At 45.4% G+C, this 20,672-nt stretch overlaps 1 protein-coding gene across 2 annotated transcripts; it reads left to right on the forward strand.

Moving 5' to 3' along the window:
- The first annotated feature begins 184 nt into the window (after positions 1-184).
- On the forward strand, positions 185-17,265 carry GET4 (guided entry of tail-anchored proteins factor 4). Of its 2 annotated transcripts, none has more exons than XM_060684062.2 (9): positions 185-525; positions 9,162-9,240; positions 10,755-10,836; positions 11,392-11,541; positions 12,890-13,028; positions 13,967-14,107; positions 14,226-14,301; positions 15,904-15,976; positions 16,754-17,265. In XM_060684062.2, exons 1-9 carry the CDS (start codon positions 362-364, stop codon positions 16,843-16,845), a joined length of 996 nt encoding a protein of 331 aa, XP_060540045.2. In that variant the 5' UTR covers positions 185-361; the 3' UTR covers positions 16,846-17,265. The 2 variants fall into 2 exon arrangements, with proteins under 2 accessions (XP_060540045.2, XP_060540046.1); XM_060684063.2 differs by lacking the exon at positions 185-525 and adding an exon at positions 3,637-3,738.
- The last annotated feature ends 3,407 nt before the right edge of the window (positions 17,266-20,672 follow it).

Consider the following 20,672-nt stretch of genomic DNA (forward strand, 5'->3'; position numbering starts at 1 on the left):
CTGCTGAAAGAAAACGGCCCCCAAGTCAGCTGGGTCGGCTTTGCAAAGAGGTGGCCAACCCGGCCCGAAGGATGCTCTGGTCCAGAAGAAGCTGCATCCTTGGCGGCGTCGCCTAGGAGACGCCAGCCAGGGACCGCCTCCGCGCTGGCACGCCCGCAGGTGGAGGTCACGCGACCGCGACGTCACTCGCCTTCCCTCCCTGCGCGCGGCGCGCGGCCTCGGGTCCCTCGCCGGCCGCCGTCGCCCCATTGTTAAGTGGGCGGCGCCGGAAGCCGCCGTGCGTGCGTGCGTGCGTGCGTTACGTCGCGTGAGGTAGCTCCGGCCAGGGTCGCCTCGGCGTTTCTCTCCCCGCCCCGCAGTCATGGCGGCGGAGCAGGAGGCCTTGAAGGGCGGCGGCGGCGGCGGCGGCGGCAACAGCGGCCGCAACCGGGGAGGCGTCCAGCGCGTCGAGGGGAAACTCCGCGCCAGCGTGGAGAAGGGAGACTATTACGAGGCGCACCAGATGTACCGGACTCTGTTCTTCAGGTGCGTAAAAAGGGAGAGGGCGGCCCTCCTCCTCCCTCCTTCCAGACGCTTCCATTGGCGCACCCCAGCGCCGGCCGCACGCCATTGGCTGCGCCGCTTGTCCTTCTCGGGCCCTCGAAGCCCCATTGGTCGAGGAGGAGGCGGGGGAGCGGGCACGCCGGTCTGGCCAAGGCAGGGAGGGGGGGAATGTGCTGTGGGGGGGGTGGAGGAGAGGAGGAGGTTGAGGAAGGACTCCCTAGCCCATTCTCCCCTCCCATGGCCGGGCTTGGCTATCGGGTAGGGAGGGGTAATAGGGAAAAAAACCCCCCCGCGTATAGGAATGCTGCTGGGGGGGGGGGATGTTGGCGCAAGCGCGATGGGTGGACTTCAATTCCCAAGGGGGAATTCTGGGAGTTGAAGTCCACCCATCCTAAAAGCAGCTCCAGTGTCCTAAAGTAGGGGGGGGGAGTGTCTCCAAACTGGGCCCCTTTAAAACTTGTGGACTTCAACTCCCAGGATTCCTCACCCAGCCATGCCTGGTGTTTTGTTTTTTTTGTTTTTTCCTCTCTCTCCTAGCCCCTAGAGTGGAGAGATTGCAGAGGAAGGGATTCCAGGAGAGTAAACAGGCTACAGCGGGGAGATTGCAGAGGAAGGGATTCCAGGAGAGTAAACAGGCTACAGCGGGGAGATTGCAGAGGAAGGGATTGCAGGAGAGTAATCTGGTTTACAGTGAATAGACATATCAAAAAGGAATGTGTTAGTTCCAGGGAATTCTGGGAGTTGAAGTCCACAAGCCTTAAAAGGGCTAAGTTTGGGGACCCCTGCCCTAAAGGGACAACTGGGCCCAAACATGGAAGCTTATTCTACAAACTGACATGGTCCCCAGAAGTGCAGGGGTTTCTCCAACCTTGGCTACTTTAAGGCTTGTGGAGTTGAAGTCCACAAAGCGGCCAAGATTGGAGACCCTGACCTAGTGCAAACCCAACTGCATCTCGTTGGGGGAAGGGTTTGGGGGGGCCTTTCCTTTTCTAGAAAGCGGGGGTTTGAGGTGGTTTTTTTGGGCTGCTGCAGAGGCTTGCCAGGAGATGGGCCTCTTCTAGATCTCATACAGAGAAGCCACACCGATACAGGACTGGTACATGTGTGTGTGTGTGTGTATATATATATATTATATCTCCTTTTGGAGGAACAAATGGGTGAGTTTCAGGTTGGATTCACAGATGATGCTAGGCTGGGGGTGGGGGTGGGGCAGGTTTGAACCCAAGGAGGAATCCAGCTTGTTCACCTTGGGTGGTTTCTTGCCTTGGGTAAACCTGACCGGTTGTGCTATATTCTTAGACCTCTAATACAGCTGTGGTTGAAGCATTCATTCTCCTGTTCATCAGATTTATTATTTTACCTATTCATATCTCACCCATCTCACTATCCATAGCGACTCTGTGCAGCCTAGTCTGCTCTCTCTTTGTTTTAAGTTACAATTTCAAAGACTCTTCTGTTGACTAGTACAGTTGGGGCTGATAATGCTCAAGGCATGAACCCAAAAATCTTTTTTTTTTTTTAATTTGATTTATATGCTGCCCTTCTCCGAAGACTCAGGGCGGCTTACAATGTGCTCAGCAATAGCCTTCATCCTTTTGTATATTTATACAAAGTCAGCTTATTGCCCCCACAACTGGGTCCTCAATTTACCTACCTTAGAAAGGATGGAAGGCTGAGTCAACCTTGAGCCTTGGCGAGATTCGAACCCTGCAGTAATTGCAGGCATCTGGTCTTAATAAGCTTAATAACAGGGTGCCTTAAACCCCTGTACTACCAAGGCTCTTTTTTGAGCAGTAGTTGCATGTCCAGATCAAAGGTAGTGAGGATTGAAAAGGGGGTTAAGCTAATCCGGAGAGTACAGAAATAGGCTCGTGAAAGAACTGTTAAACTGGATGGTTTAACACCCCCCCCCGCTGGCTGGGGGATTCTGGGAGTTGAAGTCCACCCATCTTCAAGCTACCAAGGTTCAGAAACACTGGTTTAAACAGTCCTCCGTGTTAAAGAGCAATAAACCTGAAAATAGCCACCTACCCACCCTTCCTTGTAACTAAATGAACTGCAGTAAAAATGTATGTCTTCATTTTTTACAGTAGGGCCAAAAGGTAATTTAAGAGGCTTGTTTGTGACATTTCTGTGCAAAGCTCAGATGGCACACATTCCATTCTAGATGGGTAGATATACACACAAACACACAAGTGGATTTTATGGCAAATCTTAAAAATTGCCAAATGTTTAACATCAGAAAATTGTTGTGTGCACTAGAACCTGGCTTTGGCCCTCAGTTTGTAAATATATATTTTTGCCTAAAAGCCCAGGAGAATGAAAAGTGAGGTGAAGGGGCTTTGAAAAAGAACAGAAAAGTGTAACGTCTGTGCAAAGCTTCAGCACGGATACAATAAGACCAATAATGCCCCCAACTGCAACTTTTGAGGTGTTCTTTTCTTCGTAAGAGAATTGGCTTGCTTGCTGTTCTAGAAATTTCCATGCTGCGATGCTATCTTTTAAGTCACCAAATGGTGGTGGATAGTATTAGAGAAAGAATCTAATCAAAGTACGTTTATTTATAGACCTTTTTCAAAACGAATTTGAAACAATTGTGAAACAATTTTACTATCCAAATACTATCAAAACAGTAAAATTGTTTCACCCTAGAGATGATGAGTATGCCAAAAAAAAAAAAAAGAACATAGTACCTGGTGCCACTCTAAGCGGTTTTGAAAAAGATTGCCTTTTTTCAGAAATATGATCCCCTAAGGAATAGATTTTTGGGAAATTGAATGAAAATCCTATTTAGCTGTTTGCTTCAGCCAAAAAAAAATGATATGATCAAGCAAGATTTATTTTGCTAATTTTATATCTATTTTCAACCCAGAGGTAGTTACAGCATAATGCATCCTTCTCCGCGCTGGGGTTCTTCTATTGTGTTGAGATTGCAAGATTCCAGATTTCCAGCCTGTGATATTATTAGCTGAATATTCCTACAGTTGTACAAAATATTCGCAGAGCACTAAGTTGAGGGCGGCTGTCTTAATGATACCTGAAAAGGGAAAGACGGAAGTGATTTAAAAGGCTAAGAAATCTGTTGTTCTGTAGGCTTTTGTAGGTTGGATCTCACTTCATCAGAGGCATCTGACAAAGTGGACTCCAGCTTGTCAAAATTCCTGCCACAATAAATCTGTTAGTCTTTATTTGGAGGTAAGTCCCTTTGAAAACAGCCTTATTTAATTCTGAATAAGCCGAATTGGGATCATAGCGTTCCAAACTCTCGGATTTGTGTTATGACAGATTTAGCGACTTTCCAAACTGTTCAGATGAACTGCTGAACTGTCCTCCTCTTGACAGCTGCCACACCTATTATATGCAACAATAGTAAATAACAAAACCAGGCACCTAATTAGAACATGATTATGCTGTTGAAAGTCTTCACAATCCTTCATTATACAGGTTAGCTTAAGTCAGAGGTCTTCAAACTTGGCAGCTTTAAGACTTGTGGACTATGCTGACTGGAGAATTCTGGGAGTTGAAGTCCACACGTCTTAAAGCTGCCAAGTTTGAAGACCTCTGACCTAAGTAGTCATATAAAATGATGGTTGGACTTTTGATGAATCGGAGAGAGAGTTGAAACTTCTGTCCACATGCTCTTTATTATTTGTCATTCACATAAGATTAAAACCATGGATAATTTAAAAGTGTATACCCATTTTGCATTCGTTAGGGAGTGATAAGGAGTTGTCGAAGAAGGAACATTTTTGAGATTCTAAATTGATGGGTTGGTGGCAAGCTGAAAAATGGATTAAGGATCCAAAAGTCATTGTACCTGTCACACCAAACAGAAGAAAACTTGTTAGGAATCAGCAACGGGGGCAAAAATTTGACAGTTAATTCAGTGAAAATATAGTAGGGATAGGTCAAAACCGCCAGAATATTTCACCTCCAAATCATACGGTTCTGGAGATGGGTCGGTGGTTTCTGGAAGTAATTTTTTCCAAACCAGAAGCTAAAATGTTGATTTCTGGATTTTACCACAGTTCAGAGGGATATAGTTATCTTACCTGGTTGTCTGGCTGAAAAGACAGTTTTTTTATGGTCTAAGAAAAAAAAGAGACCAAAAACACTCTTGAATATTGACGGGTGGGAAAGTTGGCTTCTCAGGGTCCTCTTGTTGAGATACCAGCTTCTCTTCGGTTAAAACTTCTGTAATTATTTTGAATCCATGCTGGCAGTAAAATAATTAGTAGGCCTCACTGTTTTCCTGCGTGGTAGCGTCTGGTGTGCTAAAGGACAACAGCAGAAGTCAATTTTCTTCTCACTGTCTATAGCATTTGTGCTTGTTCTTCTAAGCCAGTGTTTCTCAACCTTGGAAGCTTGAAGATGGGTGGACTTCAACTCCCAGAATCCCCCAGCCATCCCAACACCCATCTTCAAGCTTCCAAGGTTGAGAAACACTGTTCTAAGCAAAAGCAAAGAATCTAATGTTCTTGGAGGTTACAGTCATAAATATAAGAATTAAAGGTAGTCCTCGATTTATAACAGTTCATTTAATGATCACTGAAAAATGCGACTTTTCACACTTAACGACCATTGTAGCATTCCTGTGTGGTCATGAGATCAAAATTCAAATGCTTGGCAACTGGTTCGTACTTATGACCGTCGCAGTGTCCCCGGGGTCACCTGATCCCCTTTTGAGACCTCCCAACCGTATTACTAATGTAAGGAGTGCAGTGACTCACTTAACGTCTGTGGCTAGTAAGGTCGCAAAATGGGGCAAAACTCCCTTAACAACTGTCTCACTTAGCACAAGAAATGTTGGGCTCAGTTGTCGTAAATCGAGGACTGCCTGTAAAATTCAAGGTTACTATTCAGCCTCCTTTCCCTAATCTCCTATTTTCTTGATAATGTTAAGTCACCGACTTTGTTAATTGGGAGTTCTGGGGGAGACAGCTATTCTACGGCTTATTCTTTTTTTTTTTTTTTCCATTAATGCTTTGTACTTTCCTAAAACAGAGCTCTGAAAAGACATGAACTCCTGATTTGAGACACACCCCCCCCCCCCCCAAAAAAATCATCTTGGTGTCCTCAGCTGTCTCAAATATCCCCGAGCAGCAATGAATTATTCACTGTTTAAATGCTTAAGCGTCCAGATTATAATTAACCTATGATCTGAGTTGTAATGGTATGCGCTGAGCACATTCTGGGCCAAAATAGGGGAATTGAGTGACCTTTAAATGAAACATGACAAACGTATTTGTGTGCTGATTTTGAGTAATTCTGTACCTTGTAACTGATTGGAACAGGCAAAATGCCATTTCCTGCCTGGCTGAGATTGGTTTCATGGGATATTGTTCAAACAATTTTATTCTAAGCCTCTAGCCCTGAAGTCGGAGGCATTGGCGGCGTAAGAAATATGGGAAAATTGGAATTAAGTAAGTAGCAAAAGTGAAATTCTCCGCCTTAAAAATTACATCGGCCTTTATTTTGAAAATAGAAGCGGCGATGACTGAAATAGTGACAATAATCTCATAATCTTTCGATAATCTTCCCTGCTTAGTTTTTTTTGTGGCCCTGTTGCCTGTTAACACATAAACACACTCTGATTATTAGTTGGGCTGAGAAGGAGCAAAAGGAATCTCTTGGGAAGCTCAAATATATGTATATTTCAGAAAGATACATTGTAGGATGTAAAAGGAAATGGAAGGAGAAACGAAGAAGGCATGATTTTGATCAGGGTTATTAGCTGTGAGGATTAAAGCTGGCTCCGTCAGATTTTCTTCTTGTTAGTAGTACAATGGACACAATTCGATTTTTATTTTGTCTGCTTTTTTTAAAAGAGTTGTGGCACTTCTTCCTGCTAAGTTTTACAGATGGGATTCTGAATCCTCCTGTTCCTTGGAACCAGGGGTGAAATCCAGCAGGTTCTGACATGTTTTGGAGAACCGGTAGCGGAAATTTTGAGTAGTTCGGAGAACCGGCAAATACCACCTCTGGCTGGCCCCAGAGTGGGGTGGGAATGGAGATTTTGCAGTATCCTTCCCCCAGGAGTGGGGAGGGAATGAGGATTTTGCAGTGTCCTTCCCCCAGGAGTGGGAGGTGTCCTTCTCCCAGGAGTGGGGAGGGAATGAGGATTTTGCAGTGTCCTTCCCCTGGAGTGGGGTGGGAATGGAGATTTTGCAGTATCCTTCCCCTGCCATGCCCACCAAGCCACACCACGCCCACAGAACCGGTAGTAAAAAAAATTTGGATTTCACCACTGCTTCGGACTAGCACCTTTTTCTACGTTTCTCCCTCATTCTAGAGGCCTGGAAATAGACAGATAAAGGCTTAAGTCCAATGAGAAATATCGTAGTCCTCTAGAAGCATGGTTTCCGTCACAGGTCTGTAAAAGCTTTTGAGGCAACTGCTATTCTAGAATCTCTGGAGCTAAAAATTGCACGGATTATAATCCCTCGTGTAAAAAGCACATCATTGCAAGCGCACGGTGCAGCGCGCGGAACAAATGTGGCTGATTCTGTGGCGAAACAGGCTCTTGTCTTACATTGTCTCCGGGTGTGTCCAAGGGGCAGTTCTACAAACATATGCGGACTGCCAATCTCTCCGGCCCTCCTGTTTCTGACCACTTGGCATCTCCTCCTCCTGCCCTTCCCTCCATAATATTAGTACAGTTATGTGGGCATATGTTCCATACAGCCAGAGCTTCATTTGGAGCCACGTGCCAAAGAGACCGAGAAAGAGAATATATTTCGAAGCGAGCTTCTCTGCTGCCTTTTGCCAATTTTCCAGCTTAGCGTATAAAAATCCATTGGAGTTGTCGTATGATTTGGCTTGCTATGGTGTCACCTTTCAGCATCTGTTAATTGCCCCCTGGGCATCACCTTGCCTTGGTATTTGAGAAGGGCAAACAACAGTACAGAGGCAGTCCCATTATGATATAGGTAGTCCTCAACTTACAACACTTAGCTTAGTGACCGTTTGAAGTTACAACGGCACCGAAAAATGTGACTTAGGACCGTATTTCATAGTTGCGACCTTTGCAGCCTGCCCATAATCACATGATTGAAATTCAGATGCTTGGCCACTGATTCATACTTACGACCGTTGCTGTGTCCCTGGGGAGAATCACATGTCCCTTTTTCCGACCTTCAGACAAGCAGAGTCAATGGGGAAGCCAGATTCACTGAACAACTGTGTGACTAGCTTTTCAGCTGCAGTGATTCCCTTAATGGCTGCGGCAAGAAAACTCGTAAAACGGTGCAAAGCTCACTTAACAAAAGTCTCGCTTAACCACATAAATTTGGGGATTCAGTTGTGGCCGTAAGTCGGAGGACTACCTGTGCGTGTCCTGTTCATTTTGGAAGGATTGTAGCCTCGCCGAGCAGCTTGGCGAATTTGAAACAACTGGAAGGGTGATGGGCTGTGCTGAATTTTCCAGGGGCAGGAAACAGGCACTTCAACAAAACCTGGTCCTAAATTGGGGATCCCTCCGAGCCAGGGTACCCATTCCTCACCGGCCTTCAAAAAAAAGAAAAAATAGAAACTTCCTTCCCTTCCCTTCCAGGCTGATCTAGGCAGCTGCAGCTGAGGTCGCTCAGCCTTGCAGGAAGAAAAGCTACCCAAAGAAATGAGTTATTTTCAGTAGCAAAGTTAAGAGATTCTACCAGATAGTCAAGTTTCAGTTTGCTAGGAGGTTTGTCAGTATTACAGTTCACTTTGCTGTGATGAATATGGACATTCCAGCGCAGCAGTGTTTCTCAACCTCGGCCATTTTTAAGACGTGTGGACATCAATTCCCGGAAATTCGGGCGTTGTCATCCGCACATCTTTAAATGGGGCAGGTTGAGAAACTCTACTCTAGTTACTTGAGAGTTAGCTCTTCATCTTCTGGTCTGAGTGTATGAAGAAGAGCCATGGCAATAAGCACCAAGGTGTCTCTTCAGCTGCTTTTGTTGTAAGAACGGACTTCTTTTCAAAAAAACAGGGCTAAAATCTATATATTACCTTCTGTTGAGAGGTAAATGAAAAGGGACATGGTGGCTCAGTGGCTAAGATGCTGAGCTTGTCGATCGAAAGGTTGGCAGTTCAGCGGTTCGAATCCCTAGTGCCGTGTAGCGGGGTGAGCTCCCGTGACTTGTCCCAGCTTCTGCCAACCTAGCAGTTTGAAAGCATGCAAAAAATGCAAGGAGAAAAATAGGGAACCACCTTTGGTGGGAAGGTAACAGCGTTCCGTGCGCCTTTGGCATTGAGTCATGCCGGCCACACGACCACGGAGACGTCTTCAGACAGCGCTGGCTCTCCGGCTTTGAAACAGAGATGAGCACCGCCCCCTAGAGTCGGGAACGACTAGCACATATGTGCGAGGAGAAACTTTACCTTTACCTTAAGAGGTAAATGAGCAACCTGGTTTGCTGAGAAAGGCAGGCTATTCATTCTGATCCAACAGATTTAACCCAACTGTCTTCTGCAAACTCTTATTCTTTGTTCTGCCTCCTGCAATTCTGAATTGGCCTCTGTATGAAGTTCCCTAGCCTCTCGGAGCTTGTCCCTTCGTGGTGTATTCTGGTGACCTTTCATTCTTCTTCCTGTTGCTGTAATTTTATTTTCATTTTTAATCTTTTCGTTTACAGGTACATGTCGCAGGGCAAACACGCAGAAGCCAGAGAGCTCATGTATTCAGGGGCTCTGCTCTTCTTCAGCCATAATCAAGTAAGACCGATTTAACATGGCGTGAAAGATGGTTCTACGAACAATCAGCATGGAGAAGTTGGGGTGGGAAAGGAGATGCCCATCTCCGGTTGGCAGCCAGGAGGGCAAGATAACACATTTCCAAGGGGTAACATCTCTCCCCAAGAGCCCTTCGAAATTTGAAAACGGGCTACCTTATTACTGGCCCACTCCAGAATTATTTTAAGATAATGCACTCACCAATAAAGAAGAATGTCTGAAAATCAGGGTTGAAATGAGGAGTCCTTGGTGCTCTCTGAGCTTGGTTATTTTCTTACAGACGTTTCATTACCCAACTACGGGACATTATCACTGCTAGTCATCATCTCTAGCGCTGATAATGTGACCTAGTTTGGGTTAATGAAACGTCTGCAAGAAAACAACCAAGTTCAGGGAGCATCAAGGATTCCACCTTCCTCCTCCTCCTCATCCTCCTCCCTTCTGCTCCCCCCCCCCCAAACCCCACTCCCTTCTGGCACTCCCAAAACAGGCTGGGCATAGCTGCTCAGATTCTCCCCACCCACCCACTACGTACCTACCGTATTTTTCGGAGTATAAGACACACTTTCCCCCCCTAAAAGAGGCTGAAAATTTGAGTGCGTCTTTTACTCGAAGGTAGCTTTTTCGAAGCTTTTTTTCAGCCCTAACGACAAATGAAGCGATCTTCCTTGCTTAGCCTGCTTTTCTCATTGCTTCTCTCTCCGACGATCAGCTGTGTTTTAGAAGCTGTTTTTCAGCCCTAACGAGGCGCTAGCGAGCGAAGCGATCTTCCGGCTTTGCCTGCTTTTCTCATTGCTTCTCTCTCCGACGATCAGCTGTGCTTTAGAAGCTGTTTTTTATCCTCAGCGCTCAAAACTAATGTGCTGAAGCTGACCAGACTAAGGACGCTAGCCAGATGAATACCTGGTAGGCAGAATTTTCCTATTTTCCTCCCGAAAAACTAAGGTGCGTCTTACACTCTGGTGCATCTTATACTCTGAAAAATACGCTACCTGTGAACTAAAATGTGTAGTAAGTACTTCCAGCTTTGGGGAGGCCATGGGATACTTTCTGGAGCCTAGATACCTCAGAAATAAATTTTTGGGGGAAGTGTCTGGCCTCCTGGGAATGGTTTCTACCCCGTGAGTGAGGTAGAAACTCTAGTGGGTGCCTACATACATGGCTGGTTCACACATTCCCTTGCTCCATCTGGCTGCTATTCTTCCCTTCCCCCCAAACATCCTTTCTGTGAGCCTGGCTTCTCTGGTGCTCATCTGCTTTCCCCACCCCCACCCCCTCCTTTTTCCATATTACCTTCTGCAACCCTCCAAAATTGCATCTCTGCCATCTTTTAAGCGTCTTGCAGCCCCTCACTAATACAAGCAATATTTAATATTTAATTTACAATCTGGCAAAAATATTTCCTCCCAGCTTCACCAGCCTTTTATTTTCCCCCTGATAACCTAGGAATTCATTCAAATGCTTCCACTTCATTTTGTTTTCTTGTTTCGTTTTAGCAAAATAGCGCTGCTGATCTCTCCATGCTTGTTCTGGAATCCTTGGAGAAATCAGATGCAAAAGTGACAGATGAGCTATTAGGTGAGTGTTTTCCCCTGCTGTTGTTGTTCCCCTTTTATTGTTCCACTCTGGAGACTTGTGATATATTGCCAACAAGTCCTGCTTTCCAATTCCATTTTGCTGTGTGGTTGGCCTGTGCTCTGAAATTGTCCTCTGAAGATTAGACCGATTTTAAACCTAACTGCGGTTGGACAGATTCCTCTAAAACTCTGTTTTCCAATCTTGGCAGACTTAAGATGATTAGACTTCAACTCCCAGAATTCTTCAGTCAGCGTTCTGGGCATTGAAGTCCACCCATTTTAAAGCTTCCAGTGTTGAGAAATATTTCTCTTAAAAAGTCTCACATGAGCTGTTTTAATGGTGAATTGTCCTTTCACTATTTTCTCTCCTTTAATTCACCAGGATGCCACCTCTCACCGCATCCGTAGCTATCCTGACTAGCTTCAGTCTTGCATCTGTGAGAATTGGGATGTGTGTGATTGCTACATTATTTAAAGATTTGTCTTTTTTTTTTTTCTAAGTTTAATCACCTCAGTGTTGTTTGTCCTAAGCCTTGCCTCTTTGACTTGCCTCTAGAGAACCTGGCAAAAATGTTCAGTCTGATGGATCAAAACTCGCCCGAAAGAGTAGCTTTTGTGTCCAGAGCCCTGAAGTGGTCCAGCGGTGGATCGGGGAAGCTGGGACATCCAAAACTACACCAGTTGTTGGCTATCACGTTATGGAAAGGTGGGAATCCCGAGTTGAGCTGCTTACTCTTGCAATGTGCCTGGTTTATACCCTTAAGAGTTGCACACTCCAATGGATTTTGGGTGAGGGAACATCTGCCCCCATGAGGCTGCTTCTGAGATCAGTTTTAAGGAGTTGAGGTCCCTACATCTTAAAAATTCCTTCTCTACTGGCTGGGGAGTTGAGGCCCACACATCTTAAACTTGCTGAGAAACACTAGTTTAAAGGGAGGGACCTTCAACCATTTTGCTAACCCTGTCAGGGGTCAGCAACCTTAAACACTCAGAGAGCCATTTGGACCCGTTTCCCACAGAAAAGAAAACACCGGGAGCCACAAAACCCTTCCCGTGCCTCACTATTTTCTGAGCGGCCACAAAACTAGCATATATAGTTGAATTAAAGATTCTGTTTTCTTCTGAAACTTTTCTGTTCTTGGATTTATCCATGGTTGGCCTACCGGGGGGGTCAAAAAGCTTAATAAATTGTGCATTGGCGGGTGTCGCACATTGGCAGTTGTGATGCATTTTTTGAGCGACAGGGAGCCGCAGCAGAGGGATGAAAGAGCCACATATGGCTCCAGAGCTGCGGGTTGCTGACCCCTGACCTAAGTCAAAAGAAGCATCCTGTATACTTACAAGAACCCAAAAATTAAAATATAAAATTACCATACTTTTCGGAGTATAAAACACCCTTTTTCCCCCCTTAAAAGAGGGTGGAAATGTTGGTGCACCTTATACACCGAATACAGCCATTTTTGGCCTCTCGAAGCTCTGCCCTGCACATCCTGTTTTTTGCCCCCACGCGTTGCATTTTTGCCCTCCCCAGCCCCCAGGAGCACTCTGCAGGCCTCCCAAACCCTCTGCACAACCCGTTTTTGTGAAAAACGGGACGCGCAGAGGGTTTGGGAGGCCTGCAGAGTGCTCCTAGGGTCCGGGGAGGGCAAAAACTATTTTTTCGTTGTTGCTTATCTCTTCAAAATCTTGGTGCGTCTTATACACCGGTGCGTCTTCATAGTCCGAAAAATAGGGTACATTTTCTGTGGCACACTTACACATTTTTACCTGATTCAGACTTCTCGCTGTATTTTCTCCAAAGTAAAATAGACCATAAAAATAATGACCTCAGTTGTAACCTGACTTCGGTTTGTTCCATAACCCAGAAGTGATTGGATGCTCGTGCCATGCCAAGAAACCATAATGGATGAACCCCAACGGCTGCCCCTCACGCAGCGTGGGAAGCCGGTTGGGCTTACCGCAAGGCATGAACCCATCAAGACATTCCTTCGGTGGTTCTGCTGAAGAAGCACCCATCCCAAGCTGACCTTTCTTTCATGTCACTTTTCTTCTAGAGCAGAACTATTGTGAATCTCGCTATCACTTCCTGCACTCCACAGACGGGGAAGGTTGCGCAAATATGTTGGTAGAATATTCCTCCGCCAAGGGATATCGCAGCGAAGTGGACATGTTTGTAGCTCAAGCTGTGTTACAGTAGGTGTTCCTTTCTGATCTTGGATCTTTCAGCCGGAACTGTCGTCCTTGATCTGCTATGACTGAATCAAAGCATGGGTTGACCATTTGTTTCTCGCCCTCAACTCTTTGGCCATCGGCCTGTAAGAAATTTGATTTTATCTTCCAACCAACCTTCTCTAGAAGCTGTTTTGGTCTCCTTTAATAGTTGTCGCAAAGATGCTTTTCCAAGAAGGCATCTAGACTGGAGTTTTTTTTTCCTTGAGGAAGAAGAAGATGTTTCTCATCTCGTCCAAGAATTATTGGATGAGAAGTGAAACAACTACTACTGCTACTACTTCTCTTCCTTGTCTCCTCTTTCTCCTCCTCCTCCTCCTGTCCCCTTCCTCCTTCTGTCCTCCACCACTTCCTCCTTGTTCTCATCCTCCTGTCCTCCTCCTTTTCCTCCTTTCTTCTCCTCTCTTCTCCTCCTCCTCCTTTTACTCCTCCCTCGTCCTCCTCTTTCTCCTCTTCTCCTCCTCCTCCTCATTCTTCTCCTCCTTTTACTCCTCCCCTCCTCCTCCTTTTACTCCTCCTGTCCTCCTCCTCCTCTTGTCCTCCTCCTTTTCCTCTTTCTCCTCCTCTTTCTCCTCTCCTCCTCCACCTCATTCTTCTCCTCCTCTTCCTCCTCCTTTTACTCCTCCCCTCCTCCTCCTTTTACTCCTCTTCTCCTCCTCCTCATTCTTCTCCTCCTTTTACTCCTCCCCTCCTCCTCCTTTTATTCCTCCTGTCCTCTTCCTCCTTGTTCTCTTCCTCCTCCTCTTGTCCTCCTCCTTTTCCTCTTTCTCCTCCTCCTCTTTCTCTTCCTCCTCCTCCTGAAAAAAAAACCACCAGCCTCTTTGAGACAACTGTGACCCGAAGGACAGAGAATCTCCCCACAGACCCACTTAATTAGTTGTGTCCTTCGTTTCCGGTTTCAGATTCCTCTGCTTGAAAAACAAAACCAGCGCCCTGGTAGTTTTCACGACGTACACGGAGAAGCATCCTTCCATAGAAAGCGGGCCCCCCTTTGTACAGCCCTTGCTTAACTTCATCTGGTTTCTGCTGCTGGCGGTTGACGGGTAAGCGCTTCACAGAGCTGCCAAACACGCCCTTCCTTCCTTCTTTTTTTTTTTTTTTTTTTTGAACTCTTCAAGTTTCACAAGTGTCTCTGTGTGTTGGCTGTCTCTTCTCTTTTAGAGGAAAGCTGACCGTATTTACAGTATTGTGCGAACAATATCAGCCTTCGCTGAAACGGGATCCCATGTATAACGAAGTAAGTTTTATCCCAAGCAGGATTGTCTATTTTTCACATTTCCCCCCCCCCCTTTATTTCTCGCCCGTATTTTAATCTGATGAGGGTGCGACTCCCAGCTAGTTACGCAATGGCAACACGGGATGAAAACAGATAACTAACCTGCAGGTTTGTTTAAAAAACAAGACCTTCATAAACTCTGGCAATCTATTCGAACAACTGATAGAATATTTCTAGCTCAGGGTTTACTGTAGGGTCCCTGGTGCTCTCTGGGCTAGGTTGTTTCCTTGTAGACGTTTTATTACCCTACTAGGTAACATCTTCCGGACTAGAAGGGAGTGGGAAAATTGGAGAGCAAACCCCGTTCCTTTCTAGCACAGATGATGTTACCTAGTTTAATAATGAAACTTCTATAAGAAAACAGCTGCAATATAAGGATATCTGCAAGAGGGACCTAAAGGGCCTGGGAATGGACATTAACAATTGAGAAACCTTGACCTCCGATCGTTCAGCTTGGAGGCCAAAGACGCAGCCTGGCCTTCTCCAATTCGAAGAGACACTTGTTCGGCAGGCCAAGGCAAAGAGGCAGGACCGGAATCAGCGAAATCTGGGGGCTGGGCAGGGGACAGAATGTATCTGCCCTCAGGGTGGAAGGGATTGCCACTCTCGAATTGGCCTTTTTAGTCACACTAGATGCTATTTTAGGACCTCTTTCCAGAGCACGACACCATAGTCTCTTGAGGCTGAAGGATGCCAGTGCCAACAAGAAAACAGCCAATCTTAGAAAACACCCACAGTCCTCCTCTTCCTCCTCTCCACAAACCCCACTGCCTTCTAACCCAGATGATGTTATCTGGTCTGCAAGAAAACAGCCAAGCTCAGAGAGCACCAAGGACCCCCGTATCTATTCGTATTCCTGAGAGAAACTGTTTGAAGATGTGGGAGGCTACACAGCTCTTCCACCGGGGAGTAATTTAGAGACTGTGCCTCAACCCTGAGAAAGGCCTTTTCTGCACAGTGAGAATCTCCCTTCTTTGCAACCTCTTACTAGTGAAGAATGGTGTGTCTTCAGGTTGTTTTGGACTCTGAATAGCAAATTCAGGTTGCCATTCCCATCCCAGCAGTCCCTTCTCTAAAATCAACCCTCCACTTGTAGAGGAGGCGTGTCGGGAGATCCTAGAGCCATGATGGCGAATCTGTGGCACGCAGGGCCCTCTCTGCGAGCATGCCAGCCGTTACCCCAGCCCAGCTGCACCACGCATGCGTGCGCACCTCCCGCCAGCCAGCTGGTCTTCTGCTCTCCGTCGCGGAGGGCGGTGCACATGCACTGGGATGCTCGCATTGCATTTTGGGGGTTTGCGTGCTTGCCCTACCATGCCCCATTTGCGTGTGGGCGCTCGCATTGCATTTTGGGGGTTCGCGCACACGCACGTGCTTTGGGCACTCGGCAGCAAAAAGGTTAACCATCACTGTCCCAGAGCAACATTGAACCATGGTCGACATCCCAGCAAATGTTATTGACAAGTAATTATATCCTGTAGACAGAGCATTGGGCCTGGCTTAGTACACGGCGCCTAAGATGAGCCACGAGTAACGTTTCTTTTCCCCCTGTGCTTCCTTCAGTACCTAGACAGAATAGGACAGCTCTTCTTCGGTGTCCCCCCAAAACAAACGTCATCCTACGGAGGACTATTAGGTGAGTTGAAGACTCAGGATAAACCTTCTTGTCTCCAGAAGAAGGGGGGGGGGAATTAGCTTGTTTTTCGCTCTAATGGCTTTCTTGTTGGCATGGGGAGGGCAGCAATGGGTAGATCCAAATGGAGATCTTTTGTGTGAGTTTAAAAATACCTCTTCCTCCTGGATGGTTGGTCCACTCTGGGCTCCTTTTAATTAAACGGTGTTATCCAGGGGTGGGATGGAAAAATTCCAGTGAAGAGGTTGTAAAAACACGCTTTCAAAAGGCTCTGATGATCCCAGCTGAATTGCCTGATAGGCAGAGACTTTTTTTTCTTTTAAATGCCTCTGACGATCAGGCAACTCAGTTTGGATCGTCAGAGGCATTTAAAAGAAATAAAAGTTTTTTTTTCTTTTAAAAGCCTTTGACAATCCCAGCTGAGCCACGCGATCATCAGAGGCTTTTTTTTTTTTACTTTTAAAAGCATTTTTTGGCCAAAGAGTTTGTAGAAAAAATGCTTTTAAAAGTAAAAAAAAAAAAAAAAGCCTCTGATGATTGTGCGGCTCAGCTGGGCATGGGGGCAGGGCAGGGATTTTTGCTACCGGTTCTCCATACCACCCGCCTCCATCGCTACCGGATCGGGCGATCCGGTCCGAACCTGGAGCATTTCACCCCTGATTTAGAGGCCCTCCGTCTTAAGGTAACATCTGGGTGAATTTTCGCCCTGGGCCCATCATCCAATGAGCATCCCCTGAAGCTTTTGGGTTTCCTTCCTTGTCCTGTGATTCCCTCCCTTAGGCAATCTTTTAAACAGCCTCATGGTAGCCGGGGAAGAGGAGGAAACTGAAGAAGAGCAGCAGGAAAACAGCAGCCCCATCGAGCTGGATTGAGATCCTCCTTGAATCCCTTGGAATCCAGACCACGTGCTCACCCGAGACTCCCACGATGACGACGACGACGACAAAACGAAACAAAAACAAACAAAAAAAGAGAGAGAGACATTGGGGACGAATCCTGCGGTCGTTCCTCGTCAGATTCAAGGGGGCCACCTCTGTTATGTTTAAAAGAAGAAGGTTTGCTGAGATGTTCATAATGTTTTGGTCTATATTATTTATGTAAAAACAAAAAAAACCCACAACCCAATGCGCTGGGGATAGGCAGGAGAGAAAAAAAAAACGGATTTTGTTGCGATCATTAGCGGACTTTTTTGAACGCCGGCAGCAGACTGAAAAAGGCGCGCCTTCTCTGTGGTTTTCTGAGCAGTATTTCCCTCCTCTTTCCAGGCCCACGAAATAAAACCAGAACACACATTGGTTGCTTTATATATATAATATATACATATATATACGGTATATATATTTTTCCCAAAGGCTACCGTTTCATTCCAGCCAATTCACCAATTAAGGACTTTTGATTGTCAAAGGAGGGGAGGGGAAGAAGGAAAAATGTGGTGGAGTTGTTGTTGAAAATTCAGGCAGTTTGCTGCTCATGAAGGCATCCCGTAGACTGGTGCCAAAATAGTAGTAGTAGTAGTAGTAATAATAATGAATTTTCAGATGAGCCAAAGAAAAAATTGCTACTAATTGAAAAAGAAAAAAACAAGGACTTACACCAAATTCATATCCATTGTAAAGGGGGAGGGGGTTGGGAAATGATACATTTGAGTAAATTATAGCAAGGAACAGGCCGAGCATAACTTGGGGCAATGTAAATTTTCTATTAAAAAAAATATGTCATTTAACCCCAACTTGTGGAAGGCATAGTCAGAGGAGAATTTTCAGCCTTCTAAGGGTATGAACTGCAGCTAAAATCCTGTTATTTTCCTAGAAAGACGGTTGTTTAATCCGAACATCCAGCAATCTGCAGCCCTGCTTCCGAAAAAATAATACTAAATCACTCCCTTTTGGCTGGCGAAGAAAGCATGCACATATTAGAAGCGAAGAGGGATCCTTAGGTGAAGGGGATCTGCGGACCTTTTAGATTATTTATTTTGACGGGATGATCCATTGATCCATTTTTAACCCTTCGTGTGCAAAAGAAAAAAAAACGACAAGTTAGCTTACCAAACCCCTCGTAACGGGCTTCGCGTAACTCTTTTTAACATCCTCGTCTCCGTTAACGCACATCGACACCGGAAGTTTAAACCGTACAATTACAAAAAAAAAAAAGAAAGAAAGAAAAAAATGGAGGAGGGGACGTTTTATATTTTCACATTTAAAAAAAAAAAAGGCTTAGATTAATACGGCGATCATGCATGAAAGGGGAATATTACGTTTTTATTTACTGTAAAAAAACAAAACAAAACAAAAAAGATGGATTTGTGTTAATTGTTGAGTATAAAATAAATACTTTATACCGGATGTGTGCTGCTCTTACCTGGGGAGCATGGCTAAGCATCACTTGTATTTTATAGGTCTCGTATGAGAGCCTTAAAACCATGATTCTTTTATTTTCTGCGGTAGCTGGCTATGATTTCAACTGTCGGGGATCTTTCTGCCAGATCTTATTTTTCTCAAGCCTTTGTCCTATCAGCTTTTGAGTGATACGGTGGCCTAGAGGTGGAACTCTTGCCTGACAATCGGGAGGCTGTGAGTTCAATCCTAGGTAGAGGCAGATATTTCTCTCTCAGGACACGTTGAGATTATATCTTCTGAATATAACTCCGCACTGGCGACAGGTCGAGCATCCGGCCAGTAAATACAGCTCCATTCAGTTGCCCAGACTCCACCCAGCAAGGGATTATGGGGGTCATTGAAAGACGATGATTGTCCTACCAACTTTTGTACACCTAGCCCTTGACTTAACGATCCCAGCTGAGCCCAACATTTATGTTGCTGAGCGAGACATTTGTTAAGTGGGTTTTGCCCCATTGTACGGCTTTTTCTGGCCTCCGTTGTTAAATGAACCACTTAATAAGTTAGTGAACTTTTCTTGTCAGAAGGTCGCAAAAGGGAATCATATGATCTTGGGACACAGCAACGGTCCTAAATACAGTTGCCAAGCCCCTGGGTTTCGATTGTGTGACCATGGAGAAAATTACAAGTGTGAGGGCTGTGGTTGTAAGTCACTTTCTCCGGTGTCGTCATAACCAGGAACAGTCCCTAACAAAGGAGAATAAGTAGAAGGACTAATGCAGCGTTAAAGACACAGAAGCCAGCAGCTCGCTTTTGACAGCATATAGTAGATAAATGTATCAATTGCAGTAGTCTAGCAATCCGCAAACCTATTTTATGGTAAAATCGCGGATTTGAATTCGTTTTTCTCTCCTTGTTTCTTGATTGATGTTTAGCAGCTGTAGGAAAATAGGCAACTTTGCAGCCCCTAAGCCAAATCTCTCCATTCGGCACCCAGATTTAATTTTCCTGCTTTAGTTTAAGTCACTAGGTGGTGCTGAAGCTCAGATATATAGATATATAGATATTATTTTTTCCCCCACTTGGAAACAAAAGGCCTTCGTGACATCTTCAGGAACAAACCCACCCAAAGCCAGGCTCCTAATTGGTCAACGAGAACGAAGAGACGATGATGTGATCCGGTTCCTTTTTTCTCCCCGCCTCCTTTTTAGTCCTTTTCACCAGAATGAACCAAACTTTCACTGACCTTGAACGTGGTTCGTTTCCCTCGGTCCGCTGTGTGTCAATTGTGCAAGCGTGAAACTGGAGGGGTTTTGCCCAAAAAAAAAAAAAAAACGGGGAGGAAAACCCGTTCCGTTTTGTAATGGCTGGCTGGATCACAGTTCAGGATCCTTTTGAATAGAGAAAAAAAAAAGTTTCTGTTTTTAAGTCTCGGCGTTTTAAAAAAGGAAGCCCATCATAAAGCTGGAAGATCATTGACAGCCAGCAAAGAACATTTTGAGGATGGTGCAGATTTTTAAATATGGCACGGAAGGCAGTTTTCAGCTTTTGCCCTACCGGTATTGGGGGGAAAAACCCCTATTCAGAGAATCACTCCCTGCAAAAGATCCCCATTTGTTTTACGCATCTGATCTGGTCCTTTCTGGTGGGGGAAACAAGAACATTAGCTAGATATGGAAGCACTCTGCACTCTAGAAAGAGTGCAGAGAAGAGCAACAAAGAGGATTAGGGGACTGGAGGCTAAAACATAGGAAGAACGGTTGCAGGAACTGGGTATGTCTAGTTTAATGAAAAGAAGGACCAGGGGAGACATGAGAGCAGTCTTCCAACATCTCAGGGGCTGCCCCAAAGAAGAGGGAGTCAAGCTATTCTCCAAAGCACCTGAGGGCAGGACAAGAAGCAATGGGTGGAAACTAATCAAGGAGAGAAGCAACTTAGAACTAAGGAGGAATTTCCTGACAGTGAGAACAATTAATCGGTGGAACTACTTGCCTCCAGAAGTTGTGAATGCCCCAACACTGGAAATTTTTAAGATGATGTTGGATAACCATTTGTCTGAAGTGGTGTAGAGTTTCCTGCCTAAGCAAGGGGTTGGACTATCATTATTTATTTTAAATCTGCATTTGCTGCGTTTAAAAGTCCCCAATTTTTCTAATGCCCTGCCTAAACCAAGCCTCACCAAACTTGGCGACTTTAAAGACTTGCGGGCTTCCAACTCCCAGAATTCCTCAGCCAGCATGGCTGTGACTTGAGCAATTCTGGGAGTTTAATAAAAGTCTTAAAAAGTTGCAGGGTTTGGAGAAACCTTGCCCTAGACTAGAGCGACCGACGGCAGTCTTGTCTTTTAAGATGCTGTGAAGTCG

The sequence above is a fragment of the Pantherophis guttatus genome, chromosome 14 (assembly GCF_059756535.1).
Source record: "Pantherophis guttatus breed Tessera chromosome 14, ASM5975653v1, whole genome shotgun sequence".
Lineage (NCBI taxonomy): Eukaryota > Metazoa > Chordata > Lepidosauria > Squamata > Colubridae > Pantherophis > Pantherophis guttatus.